This window comes from Pangasianodon hypophthalmus, chromosome 3 (assembly GCF_027358585.1).
Source record: "Pangasianodon hypophthalmus isolate fPanHyp1 chromosome 3, fPanHyp1.pri, whole genome shotgun sequence".
NCBI classification, from domain to species: Eukaryota; Metazoa; Chordata; class Actinopteri; order Siluriformes; family Pangasiidae; genus Pangasianodon; species Pangasianodon hypophthalmus.
Window position 1 is genome coordinate 30,368,608 of NC_069712.1, and position 24,765 is coordinate 30,393,372.

The window sequence follows — 24,765 nt, forward strand, 5'->3', positions numbered from 1 at the left end:
AATAAAAAGCACAGGCCCCATTTTATTAATGCCAAAGTGTGCAGCAGAAAAAGCCAAGTCCTTGCCATGCCTGTAGTTTTTAAATTATAATTCTATCCTGTGATTGCATATTGCTATAATGTTATTGTAATTATAAAGATATAGCATTAAAAAATAATAAAACACTGCCTACAACTATACAGAAAGCATACACTAGAAGTGCATTGAAATTTTTTCATGTAATTCTAAACACACAGTGTGAGAGTGCCTGGCCTTCCACTGACTTCAGAACGTCCCTTCGCCATACATACTTATAAATTTAAGATGCATATACCTGTCACTCTTGAATAAATGTATGGTTAAAAAAGAGTCCATGCAGTGTGTTGGAAGGCTGTCTTGTGTAACGGGATCCTGCTATGCAAGAGAAAGCTCAGTAATTGGAAAGGTGCGTCCTGCTTGATCAATAGCTTGTTACCAGCCAGCGGCGTATCTTCACAGCAAACTTTAAATGCTGAGATAACTATCTCTAAAAGTTTGTGGCACCAGATGAGGTTAATTACTGACAGCTGCTTGTTGGGATAAAAGATTTAGAATCTAAAAGTCTTAGTAAAGCACCAAAACCTGCTTTTATTTCATTAATGGTACTTTATCTTACATTCTACATTAGGTAAGGAATGAAATACTTGAAGGTCTCCTGTTTATAGCAATAAAATAAAATTAAATTAAAAAGTATGAATTTTTTCTTTAAGGACAATGTTGTATGCGCTTCTTACACTTCTTACACACTAGAAAATATGGAACACATAGTAATATCTGTTCAAAAAAACATATTATTATTATTATGTAAGCAGACATTTTCGGTTTTGTCTCACCTCGTCCTTGTCCTCCACCTGTATAGACAGCGGCAGGGCGAACCCCACTTGGGCCAGCTCAGTGATGCGCACCCGGTACTCTGAGCTGTTAAACTTGGGAGCGTTATCATTCTTATCAATGAGCAGGATGGTGAAGGTTGTGAGGACAGTCGCTGAGGAGGGCGTACGGTCTTCATTCAGCTCTGTTGCCTACAGACAAAAACAGAGTGGGATTGAGAAAAGACAGACAAATGGGGACTAACCCTGCACTTCCACCATTTGGGCAGAGTTACACTTAGAAAAAAAAAAAACAACAACGCAGCAATAAAGAAAAGTTTTTCTGATAAATAAACATCTAGTTTACTACACAGAATACATACTACATACAGAATACATACTACATATATACATAGAACGTTTAAAGGTTTCTCCAGAGGGAGACCCAAAGAACGCTTAGGACTTTTAAGAATATATCCAGAACACATACTACATCACTCCAGGTCTGTCGTCTGGCACTCGTTATAGTTTTTGCATGTCACTTTAGCCAGGATGTAACGAAATCCAACTCCCAGCGTGCCTCAGGAGCAGCTCCGCCCTCTCAGCGCTCTGTCTCGCTGGAATTCTCAACACCTGCAGCTCATTCGCAGCTAATTAAGGACTCTATATAACTTTAGAACAAACACTCTGTCTTCACGCAGCAGAGCACGCAGCATGTGCTCTCACTACACCAACTCTATAATATTCAAACGCCATTTCCCATTCCATGTTCACATTCAGGTGTTTAGCTCCTTAATTCATGTTATCATTCTTTAGTCCGTTTATAGCTTGTTTAGTCAGTTTAAATCTAGTCTTGGGATTACTGTAGTCACTCCATATATTTGTTTGTGTTTTTGTCTTGCTGTTAAATGTTTTATTAAAATACTGTTCAAGCATTTAAATCAGTAATAGTCTCCATAGCATGTTTGGTTCACTTCCTGCAACTGAGGTGAATCAGAGTTGAATTTTGTTTTCACTGTAATCAATCTGCAGTAAACTGTTTGGAAGCAAGCAGAGACCATCTCTAGCAGAAAGTTTATTTATTTATTAAAATTAATTATTTATTATTGGTTATTTTATTGGCATGATCTTAAAGTTATTCTTGAGGTGGTTGACATAACAGTTTATTACACCTTTTTTTTTGTAAATGCTATTTATATGTATGGGATTTTTTTTTTTTTTTCTTTTTTTTTTTTTTACACAGAAGGGTAAAAAGTACATTTTGAAAGATACCAGATACTTGTGAACAGGACTTCAGATTAATTCTGTATATGTAAACATGCTCTTAGACTCTAAGGACATGTTTAAACTCACAGGTAATTTCATTTGAGACTTGCTTTCACTAAAATGTATTTAACAAATGAGTAAATGTAAGTGCTCAGCCTGAAAGTGATTTAGATTCTTCATCACGTCACCATACGTCAACAGATTGTGTGTTGCTTGCTTTTCACCACAACAATATTTGCAACAATGAATCTTTTTAATGTGACCTACAGTGATACAGAGTGAGTGAGGGTGTGACAGGAAGAATGATCTGACGAAAGAATGGATCGATCATGGTGGTGCATGAAAGGTCGCTCTTCAATCTCACCCTCATGGTCCTTTTATTAGATAAGCAGAGAAAGAAAAAGATAAGTGGGGTTAAACAAGGGGCAATGCAGAGAAACTCACAAATGCAATGAGATTTGAGCACGAGTCCAATCGGCGGGAAAACAATTACTCGCTCTCGTTCTCTTTTTCCTCTCCTTCTCTCCAATAGCCTTAGTGCTAAGGGGATATAATGAAAAAGGAATACACTGTATTCGCTGAGCGAGGGCTGGGGGTAATTTGAGGAGAGGTTAGAGCGAGCTCGTAATCATAGAATGTCAGCGTTTAACCCTTTTTCTGATTCCTAATTCCTACAAAGAGCCTATGAATGCGCTGACCTCGAGTGCAGCACCTCCTGCCCCATCCTAGCTTTGTGAAGTTGAGAAATTAGTTTTATTACCTTTGCACTCAAAATCAATATCCGCACCAACGAGAGCGGCTGGAGGAAAAAAGAGCAGGGATGAGGCAATGCACAAAAGAGAAAAGAAGTGGAAGAAAATCTATAACTTATGAATATGTTTTTGGAGAGTGTGTTCGCCGGCACTTTGGTGAGATCATTGATTTTAATTAAGAAGTGAGACGTTGCCAGGAGAGTGTGGTGAAATTCGCAACCCGGCAACGCACTATGACTGTTGAATGTCAAATCACACATTATGCATTATATTATTAGAGCATACACTATATACTCGACTATCTAGTACCTGGATTGTTGTAGGTAGCCACTAGGGCACAACTAAATATAAAAAGTCTTACAAATACCAATTTAAAGATATAAAACTGTTTTAGATCATTGACATTTATAGTCAAAAAGTAAATAGACATAATTGGTCAAGCCACTTATAAATATAAGCACTTACACTCACCAAGGCTCACCAAAATTGGACAGTTGAAGTTTGGAAACAGACCAGGCGATGTTCTGTCTTACGCTATTTACACATCCTTTTACTGCACAAAGCCATAGAACCTCAGAACCACCGAATGTACCACCATCAATATTCTTTACATTTCAGACAGCCCACAATCAGTTCTAAGTATTTCTAAAACAATTTCACATCATTTCTGAAGTTTCAAAAACTCACAGCATATTTTTGTTCATAAAAAGGCTATGTCAAAATTCTGTTAGCTTTAACACAACAAATGATGAAATGTCTGCGTAGTGTAGAATAAAAACACCATATGGCAAAAGCATATGCCTCTAATAACTGCACTGTTAAGAGCCTATAAATAAAACAAGCAACAAAATGCTTAAAAATCTGCTAGGGTTCTAACATTAATGTGAAAGAGTTATAAATTTAGCCTTATATCCTGTATTTGGCTACGTAGAACTGAATCGAGACACGGGGGTTCACAACTGACAGCAGCTTGGTGTTAATTTGCAGTAAGCTGCAAAGATGTGACTAAATTACTCATTTTAAACTTCTTTAAAAGTCACTGAAAGACAAGTCAGAAAGAACAAAAAATTCCACACACACTTTATAAGGCCTACACTGTGCAACAACGAGTCTCTACTGTTGTGGCTTTGTGGCACACACACACACACACACACATGCTTTTTTCAGCCTTTGGGCAAGCGACTGTCAGGAGGATACAGTGATAAATTGTGAACAAGAGTCTTACATGCTTTCTCTCTCTCTCTCTCTCTCTCTCTCTCTCTCTCTCACACACACACATACACACACACACACACGCACAGCTCTTGATGCTCTTAGAGTGCTCTTAATAGATCCAAACCCTAACTGAATATTAGCTCATTCATACGTAACTGTTTAAAATTACTTACAGTAAGTGGACATTTATAAACTACTCTTTAGGCACAACAGACTTCATTATTCCAGCAATTTGCTGTCCATTAACATCAGCACTGAGAACATTTCCCTGTCCATACAGAAATACTGTACATTAGCCTGATAAACATTTCTGGGTGTGAAAATGAAATGATTATGCACCATGTCATTTAATTATACACACATCTCTGTGACTCTAGGAGTCTAGAGTATTTTTATTCTCTCTTGTGGTGTTCATTTATAATCAACAGCACTGATTAGCAATATTGACTAGCAATCAATTTTAACTGACAGCGTGAATTGTCCTGAGACTGTATATATTCTATATGTAAACACATACCCTGACTGTGAGTGAGAATCCTGAAGCATACAGCGGGTTCTCTCGGTCCAGTCGGCCATTCACCGTCAAAGATCCGCTGATGTAGTCCAAAGCAAATACACTGTTGGTGTTCCCTAAGGGACAGAAACAAACCAAAATACACAGAGGAAAAAAGTGAACAGAGGCAGAAAGAAGACAAAACAACCAAAAAAAAGGATTTTTTCCCTGAATACAAAACACAAAAGCTCTTTTCATTTGGTGCTACTTGTGTGTAAGAGTCAAAGATAAGAGGTTAAAAAAAAAAGAATTATTCTTAAAATTAAGCTACTTTATGTGCTTTTAAACATTTGATTAGAGCGAACTCCGAACTTCACACGGAGCACCATTACATCCATTATTTAAAAAAAATGAAAAGAATATTTCACAAAGGTGACTCTGCCTAGACGGAGGGCAGTAGTCAGAGAAGGAAGCAAGAGCCCATGGGTAACTCTGTAGGAGCTGGAGAGATCTACAGTTCAGATGGGAGAAGCTATTCACAGGACAATCATCGCCTGGACACTGAGTGTGAGAAGGAAGCCATTAGATGATTGGACTCAGAAAACATGTGGAAAAAGCTTCTCTGATCTGATGAGACCAAAATTCTTTCAAACTTTCAACTTTCTGGCTTTGGTACAAAGCTATTTTTGCTACATTTGGCAGAAACCTAACACTGCTTATTGCCCTGAGAACACCAACCACACAGTGAAGCATGGTGGTGGTAGCATCATGTTCTGACTTGCCACTGGCTTCTTGATGGCTTCTCTAACTAATGTCCTCTTTACCTGGTCACTGAATTTTGGTGGACGGCCTCCACCAGACAGGCTCGTTGTTTTGCATTATTTGTTCCATTTTTTTTTAAATAATGGATTAATGATGCTCCACAAGATGATTTTTTTAAAATAACCAAACTCTGATTGATATTTTGTTCTGGCCTTGTTTTGATAGCTTTTTGGTATTTGTTCGATCAGGTATGTTCTCTAACGAATTCTGAGGTTTTCCAGGAAAAGGTGTATTTATATTAAGATCATCTGACAAACTTCACACTGGCGAACTCCATTCAACTAATTATGTGACATCTGATGGCAACTCATTGCTGCCTAAATTAATTTAGGCAATGTGGGCGAATACTTATATAATTCCAACTTTAACATTTTTTTTATTTGTAAATAAAATTTGCAAACTATGTTGATTTCCCCCCACTTCAATATTATGGGCTATAAATTCATGACATAATCTCAATAAAATCCGTCTCATTTTCAGGTTGTCACACTGCAAAAGTTCATGAACGCCAAGTCACTGCAGGTAAGTGCCCAGCATAGCTAATTATAATTAACTATTATACTGCAGTTAACTAACTGATAACTGCCCCATTTTATACACATAAGCTAACAGAGACCCACAATTGGCCAGCATCAGTCTAATTGACTGGGGAGTCCAGGACAGTTATGTTTGACCTCCTTGGTCCCAGACTGATATGACATCATTAGCATTGATTAAATGCTTAAATAACGTCACCACACGGGAGATCATTTGGTTGGTCTTTTAAGGTCACAGCTAAAACAGCATGGGATAGCATGAAGAGCTGATGCTCCTGCATCATACCAGTCATTGCAGAGACTGGGGTCATTTGTATGTGTTTTAATTCTGAAATGTCTCATACACCAGAACTTTTTCTTTTCTCAGACTTCTTGGTAATTAGCCTATAATACTACAATCGTGCTCCACTGGAAGTGTTACGGGCTTGTCTTACTTACATCCCTCTTCTTTTAAATACCTGCTGAGTATTTGAGTTTTTTCATCTGTGACAATTTTAATTTTCCACTGAGAATGATATTTAAGCAAGTCATTTCGATGCCTCTAGACTCTGCCCACTACACGCTAATTATTCACCATATGGAGAAGGAACTAAGTACACTTTCCCTGTTCTGCTGCTCACACCTCATCTCCTGAAAATGCATACCCCTTATCCTCTTCGTCCTCTTTCCCTCCCGCATTCCTCCCATCTCTTCATCCCATAATCGTTTTCGATGGCAGCTCAAGTCAGAGCAATTGTTATGCTAAATTGGACATGACAAAATCATTTTGTCGAAGCACCGCTACTGAATTGAGACTGTGCGCATTAGAGCATGCATGGATTCATGCATTTCAATCCAAATTGCTGCCATTGTGCAATGGGAAACCCAACAGACCGAGGGTGGTGGAAGATTGTGTGTGTATGTGTGTGTGTGTGTGTGTGTGTGTGTGACGTGTGTGTGTGTGTGTGCAAAATATCCAACACACATTCTGAGCACTTTTGACCTGGTCATTTTGTTTAAAACATTAGCATGGTTGACTCCAAACTAGACACAGGAGCTGTTACCCTGGGTAAACCAAAATGATTGGAAAACGATGATAATCTCAGAATAGAAATAGGAACATGTTCTAGAGATATAGGGAGAATATTGAGCTCTTCTTGCCGAAGGCAAGGTGGTGATGCACAGCGCTGATTACAGGTTAGAATTAGCGAAACCACTGAGAATGCTAGCACTTAGTGAAAGAGTTTATCACCATATGCCCCACAATGTGTGTATGCACCACAAGCCAAAATTACAAACATCTTCATTCAAAATCTAAGCAAATATTTTACAATTAAATTAGTTTGCTTAGCACCAACGATTGAGGATCCATTCACCTGTTGTTTCAAGCATTTTATATTTGGATTGTATTCTCATAAAATATTAAACACATTAATAACTGCTGTATAATAATTGCTGCAAATAATAATTCTTGTAATTTTGACATTTTCAATTCAAAGACTAAACCAAGACTCAGAGGTGTTAAAAACCAACTTTTCAATTAAATAACAGGATATAATGGCATGATATTCAGTTAAAGATGGCATTTAAATGTGGGGTTTCAGCATTTATAGCAGCAATCCAGATTGTTATATGAAATAATATCCACAACAGGTCAAGTTTAATCTTTTAAATAGTCATTTGATTCCATTGTACTTTCCTGTGCTCTAAAATTTGTGCTCCTTTGACTTCCTAACATTAAAACATCTGTCAAACAGGTAAAAAATGCCAAGAAGTATAAAAAAATGGCGTGAATTGACATTTAACATATGGGGAAAGACTTTCTGGTCTTTGTTCAGAAGAGTCCCTTAGAATGGTCAGTTTTATAATTAAAAACATACACTAATAAAGAATCAGTCCATTTTGATCCATGTTAGTGAGTTCACTACTATCATGACAACACATTGGCACCAACTATATAGCTAGCACCAGCTTGTTAACTCGAATGTTACTAGTGAAATGACCCAGCTCTGCCCTTTGATCCAAACACACACTCATATACCCCCCACACAGTGCCTGTTTGCCTGCTGCATGTGTAGGAGCTGTGAAATCAATGCCAGTCTCAGTCCATCATCTCCCCTGCTAAGCCTTGCTCGTTGCTAGTGGCAGCCTTTAGCAGCCCTCCTCCGCTATCTCTGCGCAGCAGACCGATTTACTACACGAGCCACTCCGTCAACCCTGATCTCAGACAGTCTAACACAGCAGCGTTAATTAGCCTACAGTTACGGGTTAGCAAATGTGTATAGCCGATAGTGATGCTCAGTTGCATTTATCAAGTCAGCCAAGCAACAAATTAGTGGACACGTGATGACTTTCATTACAGCTCCGCTGGAGAATTGAGCTGTATACACTGAAACCACATAACAAAATGGAATGAGGGAGGATGGAAGTCCTGTAATGGACTCTTGTATTAACCAAAAATCAACAGATTCATTTTAGCTTTAGCATTCTTGTAACAAATCGGAAACCTTTAGTGCTGTTTGAAATCTGTGATTAATTTCTGTGAATAATGTCAGGATGATAACATTAACTAGCTCCAACTTTATTGTTTTTGAATAAATTTTATAATATCTCAGTGGTATGAGGTTTTTGGTTTCTCACAGTTCATAACTTGGAAGCAATCCGGCTCAAAGCAACAGCCCTTAAAGTGTTATTGGACTTGTTTAATAGCCCAAGTCTTCTAGTGACTAGTACAGAACCCGAGCCATTTTGTCACCACTGATTCCCCCAGGCCTAACTGCACACCCACTGTGCCTGATCCTGATACACTTCTACTGCTGTAGCTCCTCTCACCCTCCAGACTTGCCTGGTTAATCCTGGTGCTTGGAGTTTCCGCACTTGTGACTCACCTCCTACAGCTGTGGATGGTCCCACATGGATAGCCTAAAGAGTACCGCTTCTCAAAAATAGACAAGTCTCACCCTTGCTTTAGTGGATAATCTCATCTGAATACTGTGTGGCTGCTACTGTAATCATAAAGACTTTCCTGTGCTTATCCCAGGATTTACTCACAACATCCGTTCAGCACACTTAGTACTGTTTATCTTTACAGTATACAGCTGTAGAAGAGTAATGACGCATAATTCCACTTTCTGGTGTCATGGGTTCCCTTTTGAGTCTGGTTCTTCTCAAGGTTTCTTCCTCATGTCGTCTCTGTGACTTTTTCCTTGCCAGTGTCCCATCTGGCTTGCTCATTATTATCTAAATCTACATCTGGATTTCTGTAAAGGTGCTTTGTGACAAAGTCTATTGTTAATCCAGAGCTATGCGGTGGACTGGAACCAGCAAAATGCTGCAGCCGAATCAATCAATGTATGAAAAAATCTGTCCATAATTCAGCAACACCAGTTTACTAAATATTAACCATAGTGGCTTCTGTAGCAGACCCACTGTTGTGGCATTGTATATGCTTTCAGTGTTCACACAGTTACCATTTAAACACCAGCCCTATGTGTCATGTTTGTTGCTGTACTTGTTAGCCTGTGTCCTTTGGCTTGCTAGTGTGAATCAAGTGCACTAGTGTTTGAACGTAAGGTCTCATAATGGCAGAATGGGGTCATGTTGACAGAAGTGAGGGCAGGGGAGATTAACCTCAGGTCAGACTTGTTTTTGTTCGCTGTACACTTGGGCCTGGTTGGACCATTGTTGAACTCTGAGTGGGGTGACAGAGGGCTAGCGACAACAAACCAAAGCCGGCAAAAAGACACAGCCCTGTGGGTAATTTTTGAGGATTGAGGCCAGAGGTGGTAGCAAAAGCGAAAAAAAGGATGGTGGAAAAGTGGTCTGGCTGCAAATTGAGTCCCGGCAAATGAGCGTGTTCCAAGATGACATCCTTTTGCAAACACTGGATGGATAGTTCAGTCTTTTCAGCTTGGGATTTCACTGATGTATTACAGGACTACAGTAAGGTGGCATTCAGTGATTTTATTTTTTTTCCTGTTAGCATTATCCTGAGGGTTTGAGGATGTGATGTATATTATTTATAAATAATTTTGGTGATTTTGTGTAAATTCATGACATATAATCCCAATTAAGTCAAATTCGGTTCCAGGTTGTAACACTACAAAATGTGGAAAAGCTCAAGGTGGGTGAATGCTTATGCAAGGCACTGTGTACTGGCTTTGATAATAATGTTTTATGGTTTTACATTTAATCATAATAATAAACCAATAAACCAATATCATTCATCTAGAGTGATACTCTAGAAAGATGTCACCTCTTAGCAAAGGTTTTTAGGCCCGCTGCTACTTGACATATTTCCAGCAATCACAGAATGCAGGATTTTTTGGGCACCGTCTATGAAATATCTCCACTGAAAGGCTATTAGAAAAACTAAAAGAAAACCGAAAAAAGAGCATCAGTTCCACAGGCTGATTAAAGTGACCATTATAATGGTAGCTAAAGCCGGTATAAAGCCTCACCTTATATTTGCTTATGCAATGGTACCATGGTTGTGATGTTCTGTAAATAACTGAATTATACACTAATGTGAACACATCACTGTTTGAGTTGCAAACAGACGGTTCTGGAGGACAGGAAGCTGACAGAATTAATTTATAGCCGTCTGGATGCAAGAGTCTTATCACAGAGGAGATGTGCAAATATTTTATCACAGCTGTCATTCTGAAAAACTAATTACAGCGAATAGGACTAAAGATGATGTCAGAGACCATGTCACTTGTTCTATAAATATATCTGAGTGTTATCCTGGGACATTAAGTACAGCAAAATACTTCTCAATGAGTCACTCCTTTTGTGTAGTGTAGGGTGCTATATCTAATTAGCAAATTACAAAAAGCAACGTATATCTGTTCACATTACATGTTAATCAGCTGAATGATGAGCTTCTCTGCAAAATGTGATATATGCCACTTTTTTCATTCTTTTAACCAAAAACTTTGAATTTTATCTAGGTAATCTGCTTCACATCAGCTCCAACAAAATCACCTTCACACTTTTACGGTTGGCATTATTTGGAGTTATTGGAGCTATTTCTTTAATTTCTTTTGTCCAAAAAGGGTTCGAAAATCCAAATGTGCTGACAGATTACCACACCCCTGCATTAATTTCTAACCAAAGAAATAGTAAAAGCGTGCAAATGGTGTTAACAAGCAAATTACGCTTGTGCTGGAACAACAACTGAGCCATAAAAATCTGTTTGCTGTCATACTACTAACAAGTGAATGCAGTGAAAGGCCAAAAGAATACACACAATCATTTCAAACTATGCAACTATGAAAAATTTGCTGAGTGATTGGAAATTTCTGTAGCGTTAACCTTGAAAGTGAGCATGGGGTTGATCTAAGCCCAGCCTTACTTCATGAACTTTGACGGTCCAATCAAGAAGCTGAGTGACACGTGTTTAGTGACCAGTCATACAGAGAGGGTCAGTGCGTCCACGATGGCTTCGAAATTGCTTTGTGTGCTTGACCAGAATGACAATATAATGCAACAGCCGTGTATTGAACGGCCCACTGCCCCCTCACCTGTCACTCACACCTGCGGAGGCGGGAACACTACGATAACACACACACACACACACACACACACACACATTTAACAAGATAAAGGAATGTCTGTAAGTCAAAGACACACAAACTGGTGTAAGAGGGAATGCACACACAGCACAGAAGGCAGAACATCTAATCTGCATGCATGTATCATTTAATACATGTGTGAACTGCTTATGCATGTGTGCATGCGCGTGTAAACTTTTTTACACATGCATGCACACAATCACAGCAGAAGATTGCATAGTTTTTCAGAAGTAACAGAGCAGATCTGGGCCATAATAAGCTCCAATTCACTGCTCTCTAGCAGCGTCTCTCAGAAACACTACATGTGCAAAATTAAATGCCATATCTACTAAAATTTTCTAAATATTAGAGATTACTGGAATGGGCCACATATTACAACTTATCGAGACTGAGGGTAATTACTGACTTTGAAAAAGTGACAAACCCTATAGAAGAAATCAATGAAAAAAATGAAACATATGGAACATTAAATTTATTAAATAAAATCCTGGGGTTTTCTGCAGTCCTCAGGTTTCGAAAGTTAATCCTGCCTGCTGAAAATGAACGTTTTGCAAAATGGTAAGTACACACACTCCATAATTGTTCAGGTTGTGTGCACATACTTAGGCCAACAGATCTGTTCAAAACATAGCAAGTTATTGGTTATAAATTTCAAATTGGTGTATAAATTGATGTGCACAATGTTTTAAGCGTTTGCTGTTAGCCAAAGCTAAATTCATCACCTTCCTCATTTCTCATTTAAATATACAGTTTTATATAAAACTATACAAAACTGTATTCTTTTATACTGAATGCAGAGATATTTAATGATGACATTTAATACACTGTGGCTTTTATGTTAAACCAGAATATGTTTGAATTTCCACAAAAGAATAATTGCTTAAGAGTAAATAATGTGTGTGTGTTTGTGTGTGTGTGTGTGTAGAGGTCAATACATAGGTGTGGAACATGGGCAGATTGCCAAAGCTTTCACATTATTGCCAGTAGTGAGCTGGAAAATGAGAAGCCGAGCCATCCACAACTCACACATGTGACTGAACTTACGCACACACGCGCGCACACACACACACACACACACACACACACAAAATCTACAATAGACATAACACTCAAACATTCATGATTTTCATACCATGATCAATCAATTATTAATATAGAATGAAATATAAATCTAAATCTGAAAATACTGTACAAAAGTCACTTCTGCAACATTCAAAATGTTGTTCAGTTTTTAAGAAAAATTGGCTTCTTGAAGAACCTGCTGTTCTTCTGTCTCTGCAGGTAATATCCCTTACCTGGCTCACTAACTAGTTAGAAAAGTCAGTATATAATAAAAACACAGTTTGAGATGCCCAAGGAAATTGCTTTTACTTTAGATTTCTTTTGTACCAAAGATGACTAAAAAATCCAATATACCCCTCCTCTACTTATTTTGCAAGTATGACTGAGGTGTGAGGAGATGTCAAACATTAGTAAAACATAGGGTATGAGTATTTCACAAATCAAGCTAGAAGCTAATCCAGCAACGCTGTGTATGAATTTATGCCAGAAATCTCATGTAAATGGGTTGGAACCATTTAGTGTTTTATCCAGTGTGTGTCATCTCCATACAATAACGGAATCCTTGCTTTCCCATCAAAACATATACACATTTGACACCACACACATGCACTCACACACTCTTCAACTCGGTGTTTAATCAGGCGTAACGTGAGTGCAGCACTTTCCTAGCCCTCAGTCAGGCTAATGCAAGGTTTAGTGTGCATTTAATTAGCTTCATTTCATTAGATTTGGAATGGCTTAATATGAAGCGTTCACAGTTTCAAGGTTCATGTTCTATTCAGTAGATGTCCAATTGAAGTATGCCACTGCTTTAGATTTTCTGCCTTTTTTAATACCCAGTATTATGGAAATACAGAAAATGTCTTAATTTGCTTGCGGATCCTTCTGATGGCAGGCATGTTTACACACAAGTACAGCCATATTAGGGCTATGCTCACAAAGATATTTTGGAATCCATAAAACACTCTACTTTCCGCTAATTTCAATGGTCCTTAGTTAGAGTGTGTGTACATTTAATTGTATTTTATAAACAATCTGAAAAATGCTATATTTAATTTGTAAATATGAATCAGAATGCACAGACATGGGTCTTTAAATAGTTATTCAATTGAGCAATAGGCACATTTATGTACAAGAGGTACCATGAAGCACTCTGGATGTATCTTGGGCAGGCGGGATGTTGAAAAGAAGACCTAACAGGATTCTATTAAAAAAAAAAAAAAAAAGTAAATCATGCTTTCCTGTAGTGAAACTAATACACTGTTTATATTAAGATATATAAAACATGGTACCTTTTGTTTGAACCCACCCATTTTTCAAGCTGCTCCTCTTTCGGCTGCCGTTAACAGTGGATCATTGGTCCGCGTATTTGATTCAGCACAGTTTTTACGCTGGATGCCCTTCATGACACAACCCTCTCCAATTTTGTCCACTGAAAGCGCACTGTTGCATACAACCCCAGTGGCTGGGGTCAGTTCCCTGGCCGGGAATCAAACCCAGGCTGCAGCGGTGAGAGCACTGTGGACTAACCACTAGTCTCTAGGGACCCACCCAGTTTTCAAGTGATCAAAAATATTGGAACATGTGCCTGCCAGTTGTTTCTTATTGCCCAGGGGTGCCCTGTTAGATTGACTATTTAAACAATTAATAGCTCTGAATGTCTAGTCTTGGTATGAGCCCTGGGTTTCACTTGTAAAGACTGCAAATGTTGTTAAAAAGAATAAAACATGAGAACCAACATAAGACCTATCAACAGTCAGTGACATCACCAACAATCTCCCAGTGCAGCGGTGAAGGTATCATAATCCACCATTTGAAGAAGACTTGAGAGCAGAAACATAGAGGCCATACCACAAGATGCAAAGAAATACAGCGCTGAGCCAAAACGTTCTAGACCTCTACCATTAACCTCTATTATTCTCTACCAACGTGATGGAAAGGCCAAAGTGAGAAGAAAGGCCACAGAGGAGAAAGAAAGGATCTGCTCATGATCCACAACATAGAAGCTCATCGCTCAAGCATGGTGGAGGTATTGTCATGGCTTGGGCTTAAATGGCTGCTTCTGGAACGGGCTCACTAATGTTTATTGAAGACGTAACTCATGATGGTAGCAGCAGAATGAATTCAGAAGTCTACAGAAACATTCTGTCTGCCAATTTACAGAGAAATGCATCCAATCTAATTCGGAGGAACTTCATCATGCAGCAAGATAATGATCCAAAACACACTGCCAACACAACAGAGGACTTCATCAGGGGAAAAAAGCGGAAGGGTTTAGACTGGTCAAGTCAATCACCAGACCTTAACCCAACTGAGCATGTATTTCACTTCCTGAAGAGCAGACTGAAAGGAGCAACCCCCCAAAACAAGCAACAACTGAAAGAAGCTGTGGTATAAAGCCTGGAAAAGCATCACAAAAGAAGAATGCAATCGTTTGGTGGGTCGCCAGCTTGATGCAGTTATTGCAAGCAAGGGATATGCAACCAAATATTCAGTGTTATTTACTTTAATTTACTTTTGCTCACCAAAAATTTGGGTGGTCTACCACCAAAGGTGCCATATTCTAAGTTGTTTAACACATCTAGATGTAAATATCATGAAATGAAAGCTGAAATTCTACGATCTATCTTCTAAGATCTATCGTCTCATATTCATCTTTTGATCTCAAACACAAATGTCTTCAGTGTATAGCAAAAACAAGATGTGTGTGTGTGTGTGTGTGTGTATATATAATGTTTATTTTTAATTTTATGATTATATGATTATATAATTACTATACATGATTATATATAAATATTATATATGTCTAGAATCACCTTAAACATTACAGACTGCAGCTGAAATTATAGAATTAATGCCCATGCAGCTAGCAAAAATATTTATATGTTTTTCTGCTTTTGGTAGAAATTTTAAATTGGTTATTTAAACTAAAACAGATTATACTAAACACACAGAGTAGATCAAGGCTATTTCTGAAAGGCTTTACTCAAGAGTGACACAGCAGTGAATTTAAAAGAGGAAAACACAGCTATGTGTGTCTGCCAGGATGTGGATTAAAAATGAAAGCTGTGTCTGTTTTAGTGATCACGATCAGAGAGAATCTGTGAGAGAGAGCCACACAATTTATTAGTTGGGTCATAAGGCAACTCTCTACCCTGAGCCCTCAGAACCCAGGAGAGATAATCAAAGCCATGAAATAGACTGTGATCTTTGACCAGTCTGCAAAAAAATTGTAGTCTTTACGACAGGTCCATAGATGATTTAGCTCATCAGGACCGAATCCTTAACCTGACTCTAGATGTCTAAATGCATGTCACTTATACATCCTTTAGTAGAAATCACAATATTTCTTCCTCTACATATTAGAAACATTTCTGGTGTCAGAACCTGGATTTGAATAGATCAAGATGCAGCTGACGATGCAGTGTAACCTGTATGATTCTTGTTCTGCTCTGAGCATGGCAACTTTGAGAAAAGAGTTAGACAAAGTAACAAGATTCCATTAAAGATAAGATAAAAAAGCTGGAATAGTTCTTTTCAGTTATCACACATGAATGCTTTCTGAGAAAGAATGGAAAAAGCGGATTTTCCAGATCACACACACGCTGCTGCCAGCAACAGTCACAGCTTACTGCCTCTAAATAGGCTGCAAAAAGCATGTGGCAAATGAGCCTCTGTGTGTGTATTGATGTTCATGTGTGTGTGTGTGTGTGTGTGTGTGTGTGTGTGTGTGTATGTGTGTGTGTAGGATTAGTGCAGCTATCAGGATTGAGTCCAGTTCTCCTGTAGCTAATTGAAAAGCTACAGAGTGGTTAGATAAAAGATCCTGTAGAAGAACACAACGGAGCTAAAGCTGTGTTACACTTATGTGTCTGCCAGATGGACAAGCGGGTGTAACAATGTAATGTGTGTGTGTGTGTGTGTGTGTGTGTGTGTGTGTGTGAGTATGTGTGTGTGCTTTAGCTGTTCAGCTGAGGAATGGGGAGGTGTCTCTGACTAGGACAACACAAGCATATACTTCACTGAAACCCAATTTATGCAGGGAAAGTTATGCATATTCAGAGTCTGGTTACGCATGACTAAGTTGATTTTCTGGGCTCCTGTAAAGAACATGTGCCCACTGTTTGAAGGATAAGCAGACCGAGCACTTATCTGATACACTTACAACTCACTTTAATTGAATACATAATTTTATCCGTAAAAAAAATTTGGTTCTTGAGATAAGCAATGTCTCCGAATTAAGATGCTGTCTCCTTTAATTGACTTTTTTTAAAAAAAAAAATAGCATTAATTCAATTCAATTTTATTAGTAAAGCATTTTTAACAATGGACATTGTCACAAAGCAGCTTTACAGAAAAGCTGCTAAAAGTTAAGTCCAAGGCCACAATCGTGTGTAAGTGACATGTCTCTGTTTTCAGCAACCCCACCCCGTGCACACTTCCTGAGCAACACTCTGAGTTACATCTATAGGTAAAGCTGAGTGTTTAACTCAAATTGAAATATAGACCGTAGACTAAAGCAAATTTTCCCATGCAATCTATGTGCTAATCATCCTCTATACTTAATCAGTGTCAGTTTCACCAGTTGTCACAGCACCATGGTTGGCTGGTTAGTTTTGGTTAGTGGACTGTTTCTCAACCCATCACTGACACTGAGGTTTATAAAGACCACAGTATTGCTGTTTAACCATACAAAGAGATGGACTACATTAAGTAACTGTATACCTGCAATAGTGCACTTATATGTCTGATAAAAGGGACAGTTTTGTTTATAATTGGCACTAACTGCCCTAACTGTCCACTTCTGTAATCATACTGTATCATACATCAGTATGTAATCATACTGTAAGCGCAGATCAGGCACTTGCGTGCGCTTGGCTAAGGTCACTCTAATCGCCAGGGTTGAGCATAACTCCTTACCACCCAGAGAGCAGAGTCAATTACGCTCACTTAGACGCCAGGTCACAAATGTCTATGGCATTATTAAGATTTGAACTTGTAATCTCCCGTAGAACGGAAGCAAATTCAGTAAAATAATTGTTATCGGCCATTGGTGTGTAAAAATGTTTAGAATTGTTGCATTTTTAGGAAAAATCAGCAGCTGTAATGGTTAATATTCAAATGACTCTGGTGGGTTGTTGAAAATGTCATTCAAATGGCATCTTCCTTTTCTCCTTTTGTGGTATGTTAACTGGAATCACTACTGTCAAGAAGGCAGCATGTCTTAAACTCCCATCTCATGTCCTTATGACTCCATTCTTTTAAGATAACTAGACCCGAACAGGAAGATGAATCTATTCATCAAATGCATGATATGGTGAAAAACCTGAAGGCTTTCTGACAAGGCTGGGATTTGAACTCAGAACCATGTGGTCACTAGTGCAGAACTCTAACTGCTGAGATACCACTCACTATGTAAATGGGTTCCTGATGGGAGCTGAGAATCTCAAATCCTCCTCTTATCTCCTTCTGGAGGCTGGGCTGATTTCACTAGGCTTTAACGTTAGCCCTTAAGGCCACCGTAGCTGAAAGGGTTAGCAGGTTATGTATGGGAGGATTTTTTTTTTTTTTTTCGTTTTTTTGGAAAATTCATTCTCCTGTGGCACTTCATCATGTATTCATCAGACATGAGTGCACTTTGAAGACCCTTTCGAGACTGCCAAGAGGATGGACACACAAGTCACACATCTCTTATGCCTTTCTCTTACTATCGGAACACACACACACATGCGCTCGGCCTGCGGTTTTAAGGAGCTCAGAGGGTCACAGCTGTGACATTGTGCCAGCAGCACCATACATACTCAGACAATTTACACTCAAACTCTCTCTCTGTCTGTCTCTCCCACAGTATTCCAGTTTCATTTCTTTTACAAAGCTTTCTTGGCACTCAGTACAACCCTATACCTGCATTTTTTCTTTCTGCAAATACTTTAATCCACAGTGATTTACAAGTAAACCTGAATCCAAACAAAGCTCTTAAAGCTCTAAAAGAAGCTGATACACAAGTGCCATAAGACTCAGTTTTGACTAGAGCTGCACGCTAATACAATAGCTAAAATATATATATATATATATATATATATATATATATATATATATTTATATATATATATATATACGCAATGCTTGTGTTGTCCCAGTCAGAGACACCTCACCATTCCTCAGCTCAACAGCTAGAACACACAAACATATATATATATATATATATATATATATATATATATATATATACATCACGATTATTTTGGTCAATATTGAAATGCTTGAAATTTAGCAAATTTATAAACACAATGATGTACAATGAATGGACTGTACATGGATGTATTTACAATGATTTGACACAAAACCCTAAACCCAGACCTTAAACCTTGTATCTTTTCGTACAACTTGAAACTGTATTCAAATTGTTACGAATTTGCAAGTATGAGCCCAAAATACAAAATCTAATCTAATGTCTAATGTTAGCCTGTTAGCTAAGTTTAACTAAGCTCAACAAATCATAGTTGATCAAGTTTAATTTATTAAGAAAGTAAAGACATGTGGCCTCTGTGTCTGTTAGTCTTAGTGAAGGAGGCATGGCCTCTGTGTATGTTAGTCTTAGTGAAGGAGGTGTGGCCTCTGTGTAAGTCTTAGTAAAGGAGGCATGGCCTCTGTGTATGTTAGTCTTAGTGAAGGAGGTGTGGCCTCTGTGTATGTTAGTCTTAGTGAAGGAGGTGTGGCCTCTGTGTCTGTTAGTCTTAGTGAAGGAGTTGTGGCCTCTGTGTAAGTCTTAGTAAAGGAGGCATGGCCTCTGTGTATGTTAGTCTTAGTAAAGGAGGCGTGGCCTCTGTGTATGTTAGTCTTAGTAAAGGAGGCGTGGCCTCTGTGTATGTTAGTCTTAGTAAAGGAGGCGTGGCCTCTGTGTATGTTAGCCTTAGTGAAGGAGGTGTGGCCTGTGTGGCTGGTAGGGTGCTTTCAGATGATCAGCATTTTGCACTTCGTTCACTGCTAACACAAGCTGAAGTGGTGCATTTGAAAATATGGGTCATTCATAAGGCTAGCCAATTTGGAATGTGTCTAAATCCAGCATGTATCTAAAGCAGTACCGGTCTCTCCACAGGGAAACAATGGCTTTGGAATTTATTATATATAATTACGTATATAGTATATACAGTGGTCTAATGAAAGAAGGAAAAAATTAGTGCAACTATGAAGAATATTATGTAGAAAAAAAGTCATTACAGTATCTAATAACATTTTCTTATTTACCATTCTTAATATATTAGACATAGTTTTGACACATATTTAGTTTTTCCTTTACTTCCTTTCCAAGTATTAAAATTCTCAGAAAAGAGAATCCATTATTATTGTTTCTCAAAGCTTATTGATTTATATTTTGGCTAACAGAGGAGAAAATGAGTTTCATTTTCTATTTAGAACTGACTACAGTGCATACTCCAGCACAACTCTCTCTGTCTCCAGTTAAAATTATGATCACTTTTTCTGTATTTTGTGAATCACTGGTAAAACTTTCTATGTATCCTATAATTATGATTCAAAATGACTCATTAAGTGTTTAAAATTCATGTGCTTGGTAAGCATTTCAAAACAAAAATAATGACTCAAAGCTCCATGACATTACCCTGTCCTCAAGCCCTTAATGTCATGAGTCAACCCTATCTCATGAAAAAGTCATTCTACTTCATTAAATTTAATTTCATTTTCCTATTTTTGATGATTATTTAAATTTGACACCTGGCATAAGCACCAGCATTGGTGTTGGAAAACTCTCTCTTTCAAATTCCTGTCTTGCTTTAAGGCAAGGGAGCACATCTCCAGCCCGGAGGACCAGAGTCCAGCACAGTTTAATGCTTTCCCCGCTCAAAGACACCTGATTCAACTCAGTAGGTAAATACCAGCTTTAGCTGATGTGTCTGAGTGGAAAACTCACCAAACTATGCCTGGACCACAGCTCTCCAGGACTGGAGTCTACCCTCTGTTTCACCCACAGTTCAATACTCTGGGAGAAAATTTTCCACCTGAAATGCTGCAAAGCTGTCTTATAATGCTCTGAAGCAGACAGAGAGCAGCGGGTGAAACACTGAGAGTCAAAACACACCTCTGAAATCAAGTGCAATAGCACTCATAAAGCCCAAAACCCTCTCATAGAGAGAAATGTAAAGAATTGTATGTAACATGTAGTAGGAGGATTTGATCCAATCTGAATCACACAGAGTATGTGATTACCAAGGTGATTATACACCAAACAGCTTATAAACAACCTCTTAGCTGCACTCAGTGAGGAAAAGCGAGGGAAAGCATGAGTCAGAAAGAAAGCAAGGGTGCTGGATATGCTAATCTCCACTCTCTAGCTCATTAACACACATCGCCCTGGCAATTAAAAACGCATTTATCTTAATTACTCAACTAATAATACGAGTCCCTGAGGACAAGCACTCCCACAGAGGACACCCAGGAACAAACACACACACACACATGCACACACACATCATAGATGGTACAGAAAAAAAAGGTGACAGAAGGGCACTCACACACACTCACATAAAATCACATTAGGATCCACATCCTATGATTATCATTAGACCATCTGTATGTGTGTGTGTGTGTGTGTGTGTGTGAGAGAGAGAGAGAGACAGAGAGAGAGAGGAAGAGAGAGAGAGAGAGAAGTGAAACTTTTACTATTGGGCAAAAATATAATAATCTTAGATAATAAGCTCTAGAGTCTGTATTATTTATATATCATCTTATTCACACTCAAGGTCACAAAATAAATTCAAAGCAAACAGTAAAAAACACAAATGCGAAAAACAATATCAAAAACACAAAAGACAGTTGAGTCTGCCAAAAGTGGGACTGCATTCAAACAGTTGGGTCTGTTAGTAATGCCTTTCTGTCAAGAGAATCATATATTTTTATTGTTTTATTGAGCTTTTATTTTTATTGATTTATTTTTGTGTCATTTTTAGGCTTTGGAGCAGCCTGGAAATTTGACACAGGTGAAAAATAAAACTAAAAACAGCGAGTTTTCAGCAGAAACACTACGCGTTCATTTTCTACACACATGACCACATGGTGTGTGAGTTTCCTTAGAGTTTTTAGTGCATTAATATAACGTGTACAATGTCGCTCTTGTGCACAAATTCAGGTGGGTGAAATCACACACAGTCTTTTTAACCTTTAAGGAAAGCATCAACTGCCTGATCTCATGGTGATAAAATTTGAACAGCTGCATCACTTACAAACTCTCAATTTTTTAGTATTTCTTCTGCTCATGGGTACTGAGGATATTACCCAGGATTCATATCAGGTCTCGTGTAGAGCTCCTACGACTCATACTAATCCTCAGATGACCAGAATCAGCTGCTCAGTGCTTCACAGGGAGTGAATCACTTCAGGACGCTCACAGTAACGATCCTAGTGTAATTGATTTTGCCATTAGACATGACTGTGTTTGGGGAAATTACACATTGCTTTCAGTATGAAACACTCCTAATGGTCTGTTACTTAAAGACAATGCAAGGGAACATTCCTTCTCTCTCTCTCTCTCTCACTTGGATTTTCCTGTTGTCTTCCTACTAGAGTTGTGCACAGGACTGGCTTATAATCCCAGTCCTAAAAGAATTCTGACCAATCCTACCCAGCATGAGAGTAAAAGCAGCTCAGTCAGACCTGCATGAGAGTAAAGACCACCCACTCCCACCAGCATGAGAGTAAAGACCACCCACTCCCACCAGCATGAGAGTAAAAAATGCCTGCTCCTACCAGCATGACAGTAAAGAACTACCCACTCCCACCAGCACAAGAGTAAAGACCACCCACTCCCACCAGCAGGAGAATAAAAACCACCCACTCCTATCAGCATGAGAGTAAAAACCACCCAATCTCACCAGCATGAGAGTAAAAACCACCCAATCTCACTAGCATGAGAGTAAAAACCATCCGCTCCTACCAGCTTGAGAGTAAAAACCACCCGCTCCCACCAGCATGAGAGTAAAAACCACCCAATCTCACCAGCTTGAGAGTAAAAACCGCTCACTTCCACCAGCAGGAGAGTAAAAACCACCTGCTCCAGTCAGTATGAGAGTAAAAACCGCTCACTCCCACCAGTATCACAGAAAAAACCACCCGCTCCCGCCAGCATGAGAGTAAAAATCACCCGCTTCCGCCAGCATGAGAGTAAGAACTGCTCACTCCCACTAGCATGAGAGCAAAAACCACCCGCTTCCGTCAGTATGAGAGTAAAAACCACCCACTCCCACTAGCATGAGAGTAAAAACCACCCGCTCCGACCAGTATGAGAGTAAAAACCACCCACTCCCACTAGCATGAGAGTAAAAACCACCCGCTTCCGTCAGCATGAGAGTAAAAACCACCCGCTCCTACCAGCAGGAGAGTAAAAACCACCCGCTCCGACCAGTATGAGAGTAAAAACCGCTCACTCCCACTAGTATGAGAGTAAAAACCACCCGCTTCCGCCAGCATGAGAGTAAAAACCACCTGCTCCCACTAGCATGAGAGTAAAAACCACCCGCTCCCACTAGCATGAGAGTAAAAACCACCCACTCCCACTAGCATGAGAGTAAAAACCACCCTCTCCCACTAGCATGAGTTTAAAAAAAAAGCCTGATCCCATGACTATTTGGTTGGATTCTGATGCACACCTATACCTGACTGCTCTCATCTAAATTCCCCCATCTTCCCTGTCTACCTGTTTATCCCTGTTTTATCTCCATCCCTCGTGTTAGGAGTGAGCAGCAATGGAAAAGCTGCTATAAAATATTCCTAGCTACATCCAGAGAAAGACACAAAGGATGGTCTCTCTCTTTCTCTCTCTCTCTCTTTTTTCTCTCTTTCTCACCCATCTTACAAACATATCACTTATAAAACAAGGTTCACATCCTTGCCTCCCTCTCTCTTTGCCCTGCCTCACTGTTTCCTCTTGAACTTCTTTTTCTAATCTGTGTCATGTTGATAGCAGTGAAAGGATGATGTTTAGAAGATGCTTTTAGCATTTGTGCTTTTCGTGTTTGCTTTGAATTAATTCTGTAAAGTGATCTTGAATATCACAACCTTCGATGTATAAATAAAACCAAATCTATAGCTTATCTAAGATAATGCTTCATGCAGGTTTTTTTTTAAACCAGTCAGTAAGGACCTGGTCTTTCATTTGGAACCAACACACACACACACACACACACACACACACACTTTTCCACACAGATTCTGTATATACATTACATTACATACATAATAAAAATATAGATATAAAACAAGTCATTTATAACTCAAGTACACCTTTGAAAAGCTGTGATTCTCAATAGTTTCTTCATCCAAGGCTACATCTACATATTTCTGGCCCGGAAATGAGCTCCGCCCCCTGTTGGAACAGCTCACATGGGACACACAGTTTAAAATAAGGCATGGAAATGGTTGAAAAGGAAATGTTAAAGCAAATGAAAAGAAAATGTTAAATCTTTTTTAAAAATATTAAACATGGAGACTCCAGGTTTCAACCTGTTGCCAAGGACTGGAAGTTTAAATTCTGATCATATCACAATGTCCCAGAGCATGTAAGTGAAACTTATGAATGAACTACGTTCACACACTCATGAATGCCTTCTGCTAGTCAGAAGTGACACTAGTGTCTTACATTATGTTTAAAATAACATAACACTCATGAATCCAGTGTAATTTTCACTTTTATGAGTTCATGGTAACTTATATTGGCTGGTTTTATCAGCCAGTAGTCTCAGTTCCGGATGCTGAATATCATTCTCTCACATAAACCATCTCAAACAGAGTATGTTTGAAATGCACCAGCGCACCATGTCCTTGAATGTGGACATTTGCAGCCACATCACACATATCAAATCCCTCATTCTGACTTGCAGTTTGTCTGAAAAATAAATGCAGACTGGACAGAGTGAAGGATGGAGTGCATTCTGTATGAGCTGATTGATAGAAGTAATGAGTATGATGTGTGGAATAGCAGTACTTTCCTGCAGCATTAAATCACTTGACCAGGCTGAAAGAACAAACACATTCTTAACTCACTGGCTTAACCTCCTAACACAACATGCATCATATTAAAGAAGTGGTTTGTGAGTTTTAAAGCTCCTTAGTGCCTGCAAGGTGAACTGTAATGAATATTCTGACAAGCCTTCACCTCCCTTCAATCAACCCCACTGACTCTTTTGCAGCTGAGCAGCTTTGATTCAGCTGGGGGTGGAGCTAATT

At 38.8% G+C, this 24,765-nt stretch overlaps 1 protein-coding gene across 3 annotated transcripts in view; it reads right to left on the bottom strand.

Annotated features, from left to right (window-relative positions):
• Positions 1–24,765, bottom strand: part of cdh23 (cadherin-related 23) — a 229,770-nt gene that overhangs the window by 108,302 nt on the left and 96,703 nt on the right. For all 3 annotated transcript variants that reach the window (XM_026939035.3, XM_053232580.1, XM_034302581.2), the window contains exons 10-11: positions 4,578–4,690; positions 852–1,040 (exon numbers count right to left, since the gene is read on the bottom strand). In XM_026939035.3, the coding sequence (XP_026794836.2) occupies positions 852–1,040; positions 4,578–4,690 (302 nt within the window). The remainder of the gene's footprint in view (positions 1–851; positions 1,041–4,577; positions 4,691–24,765) is intronic.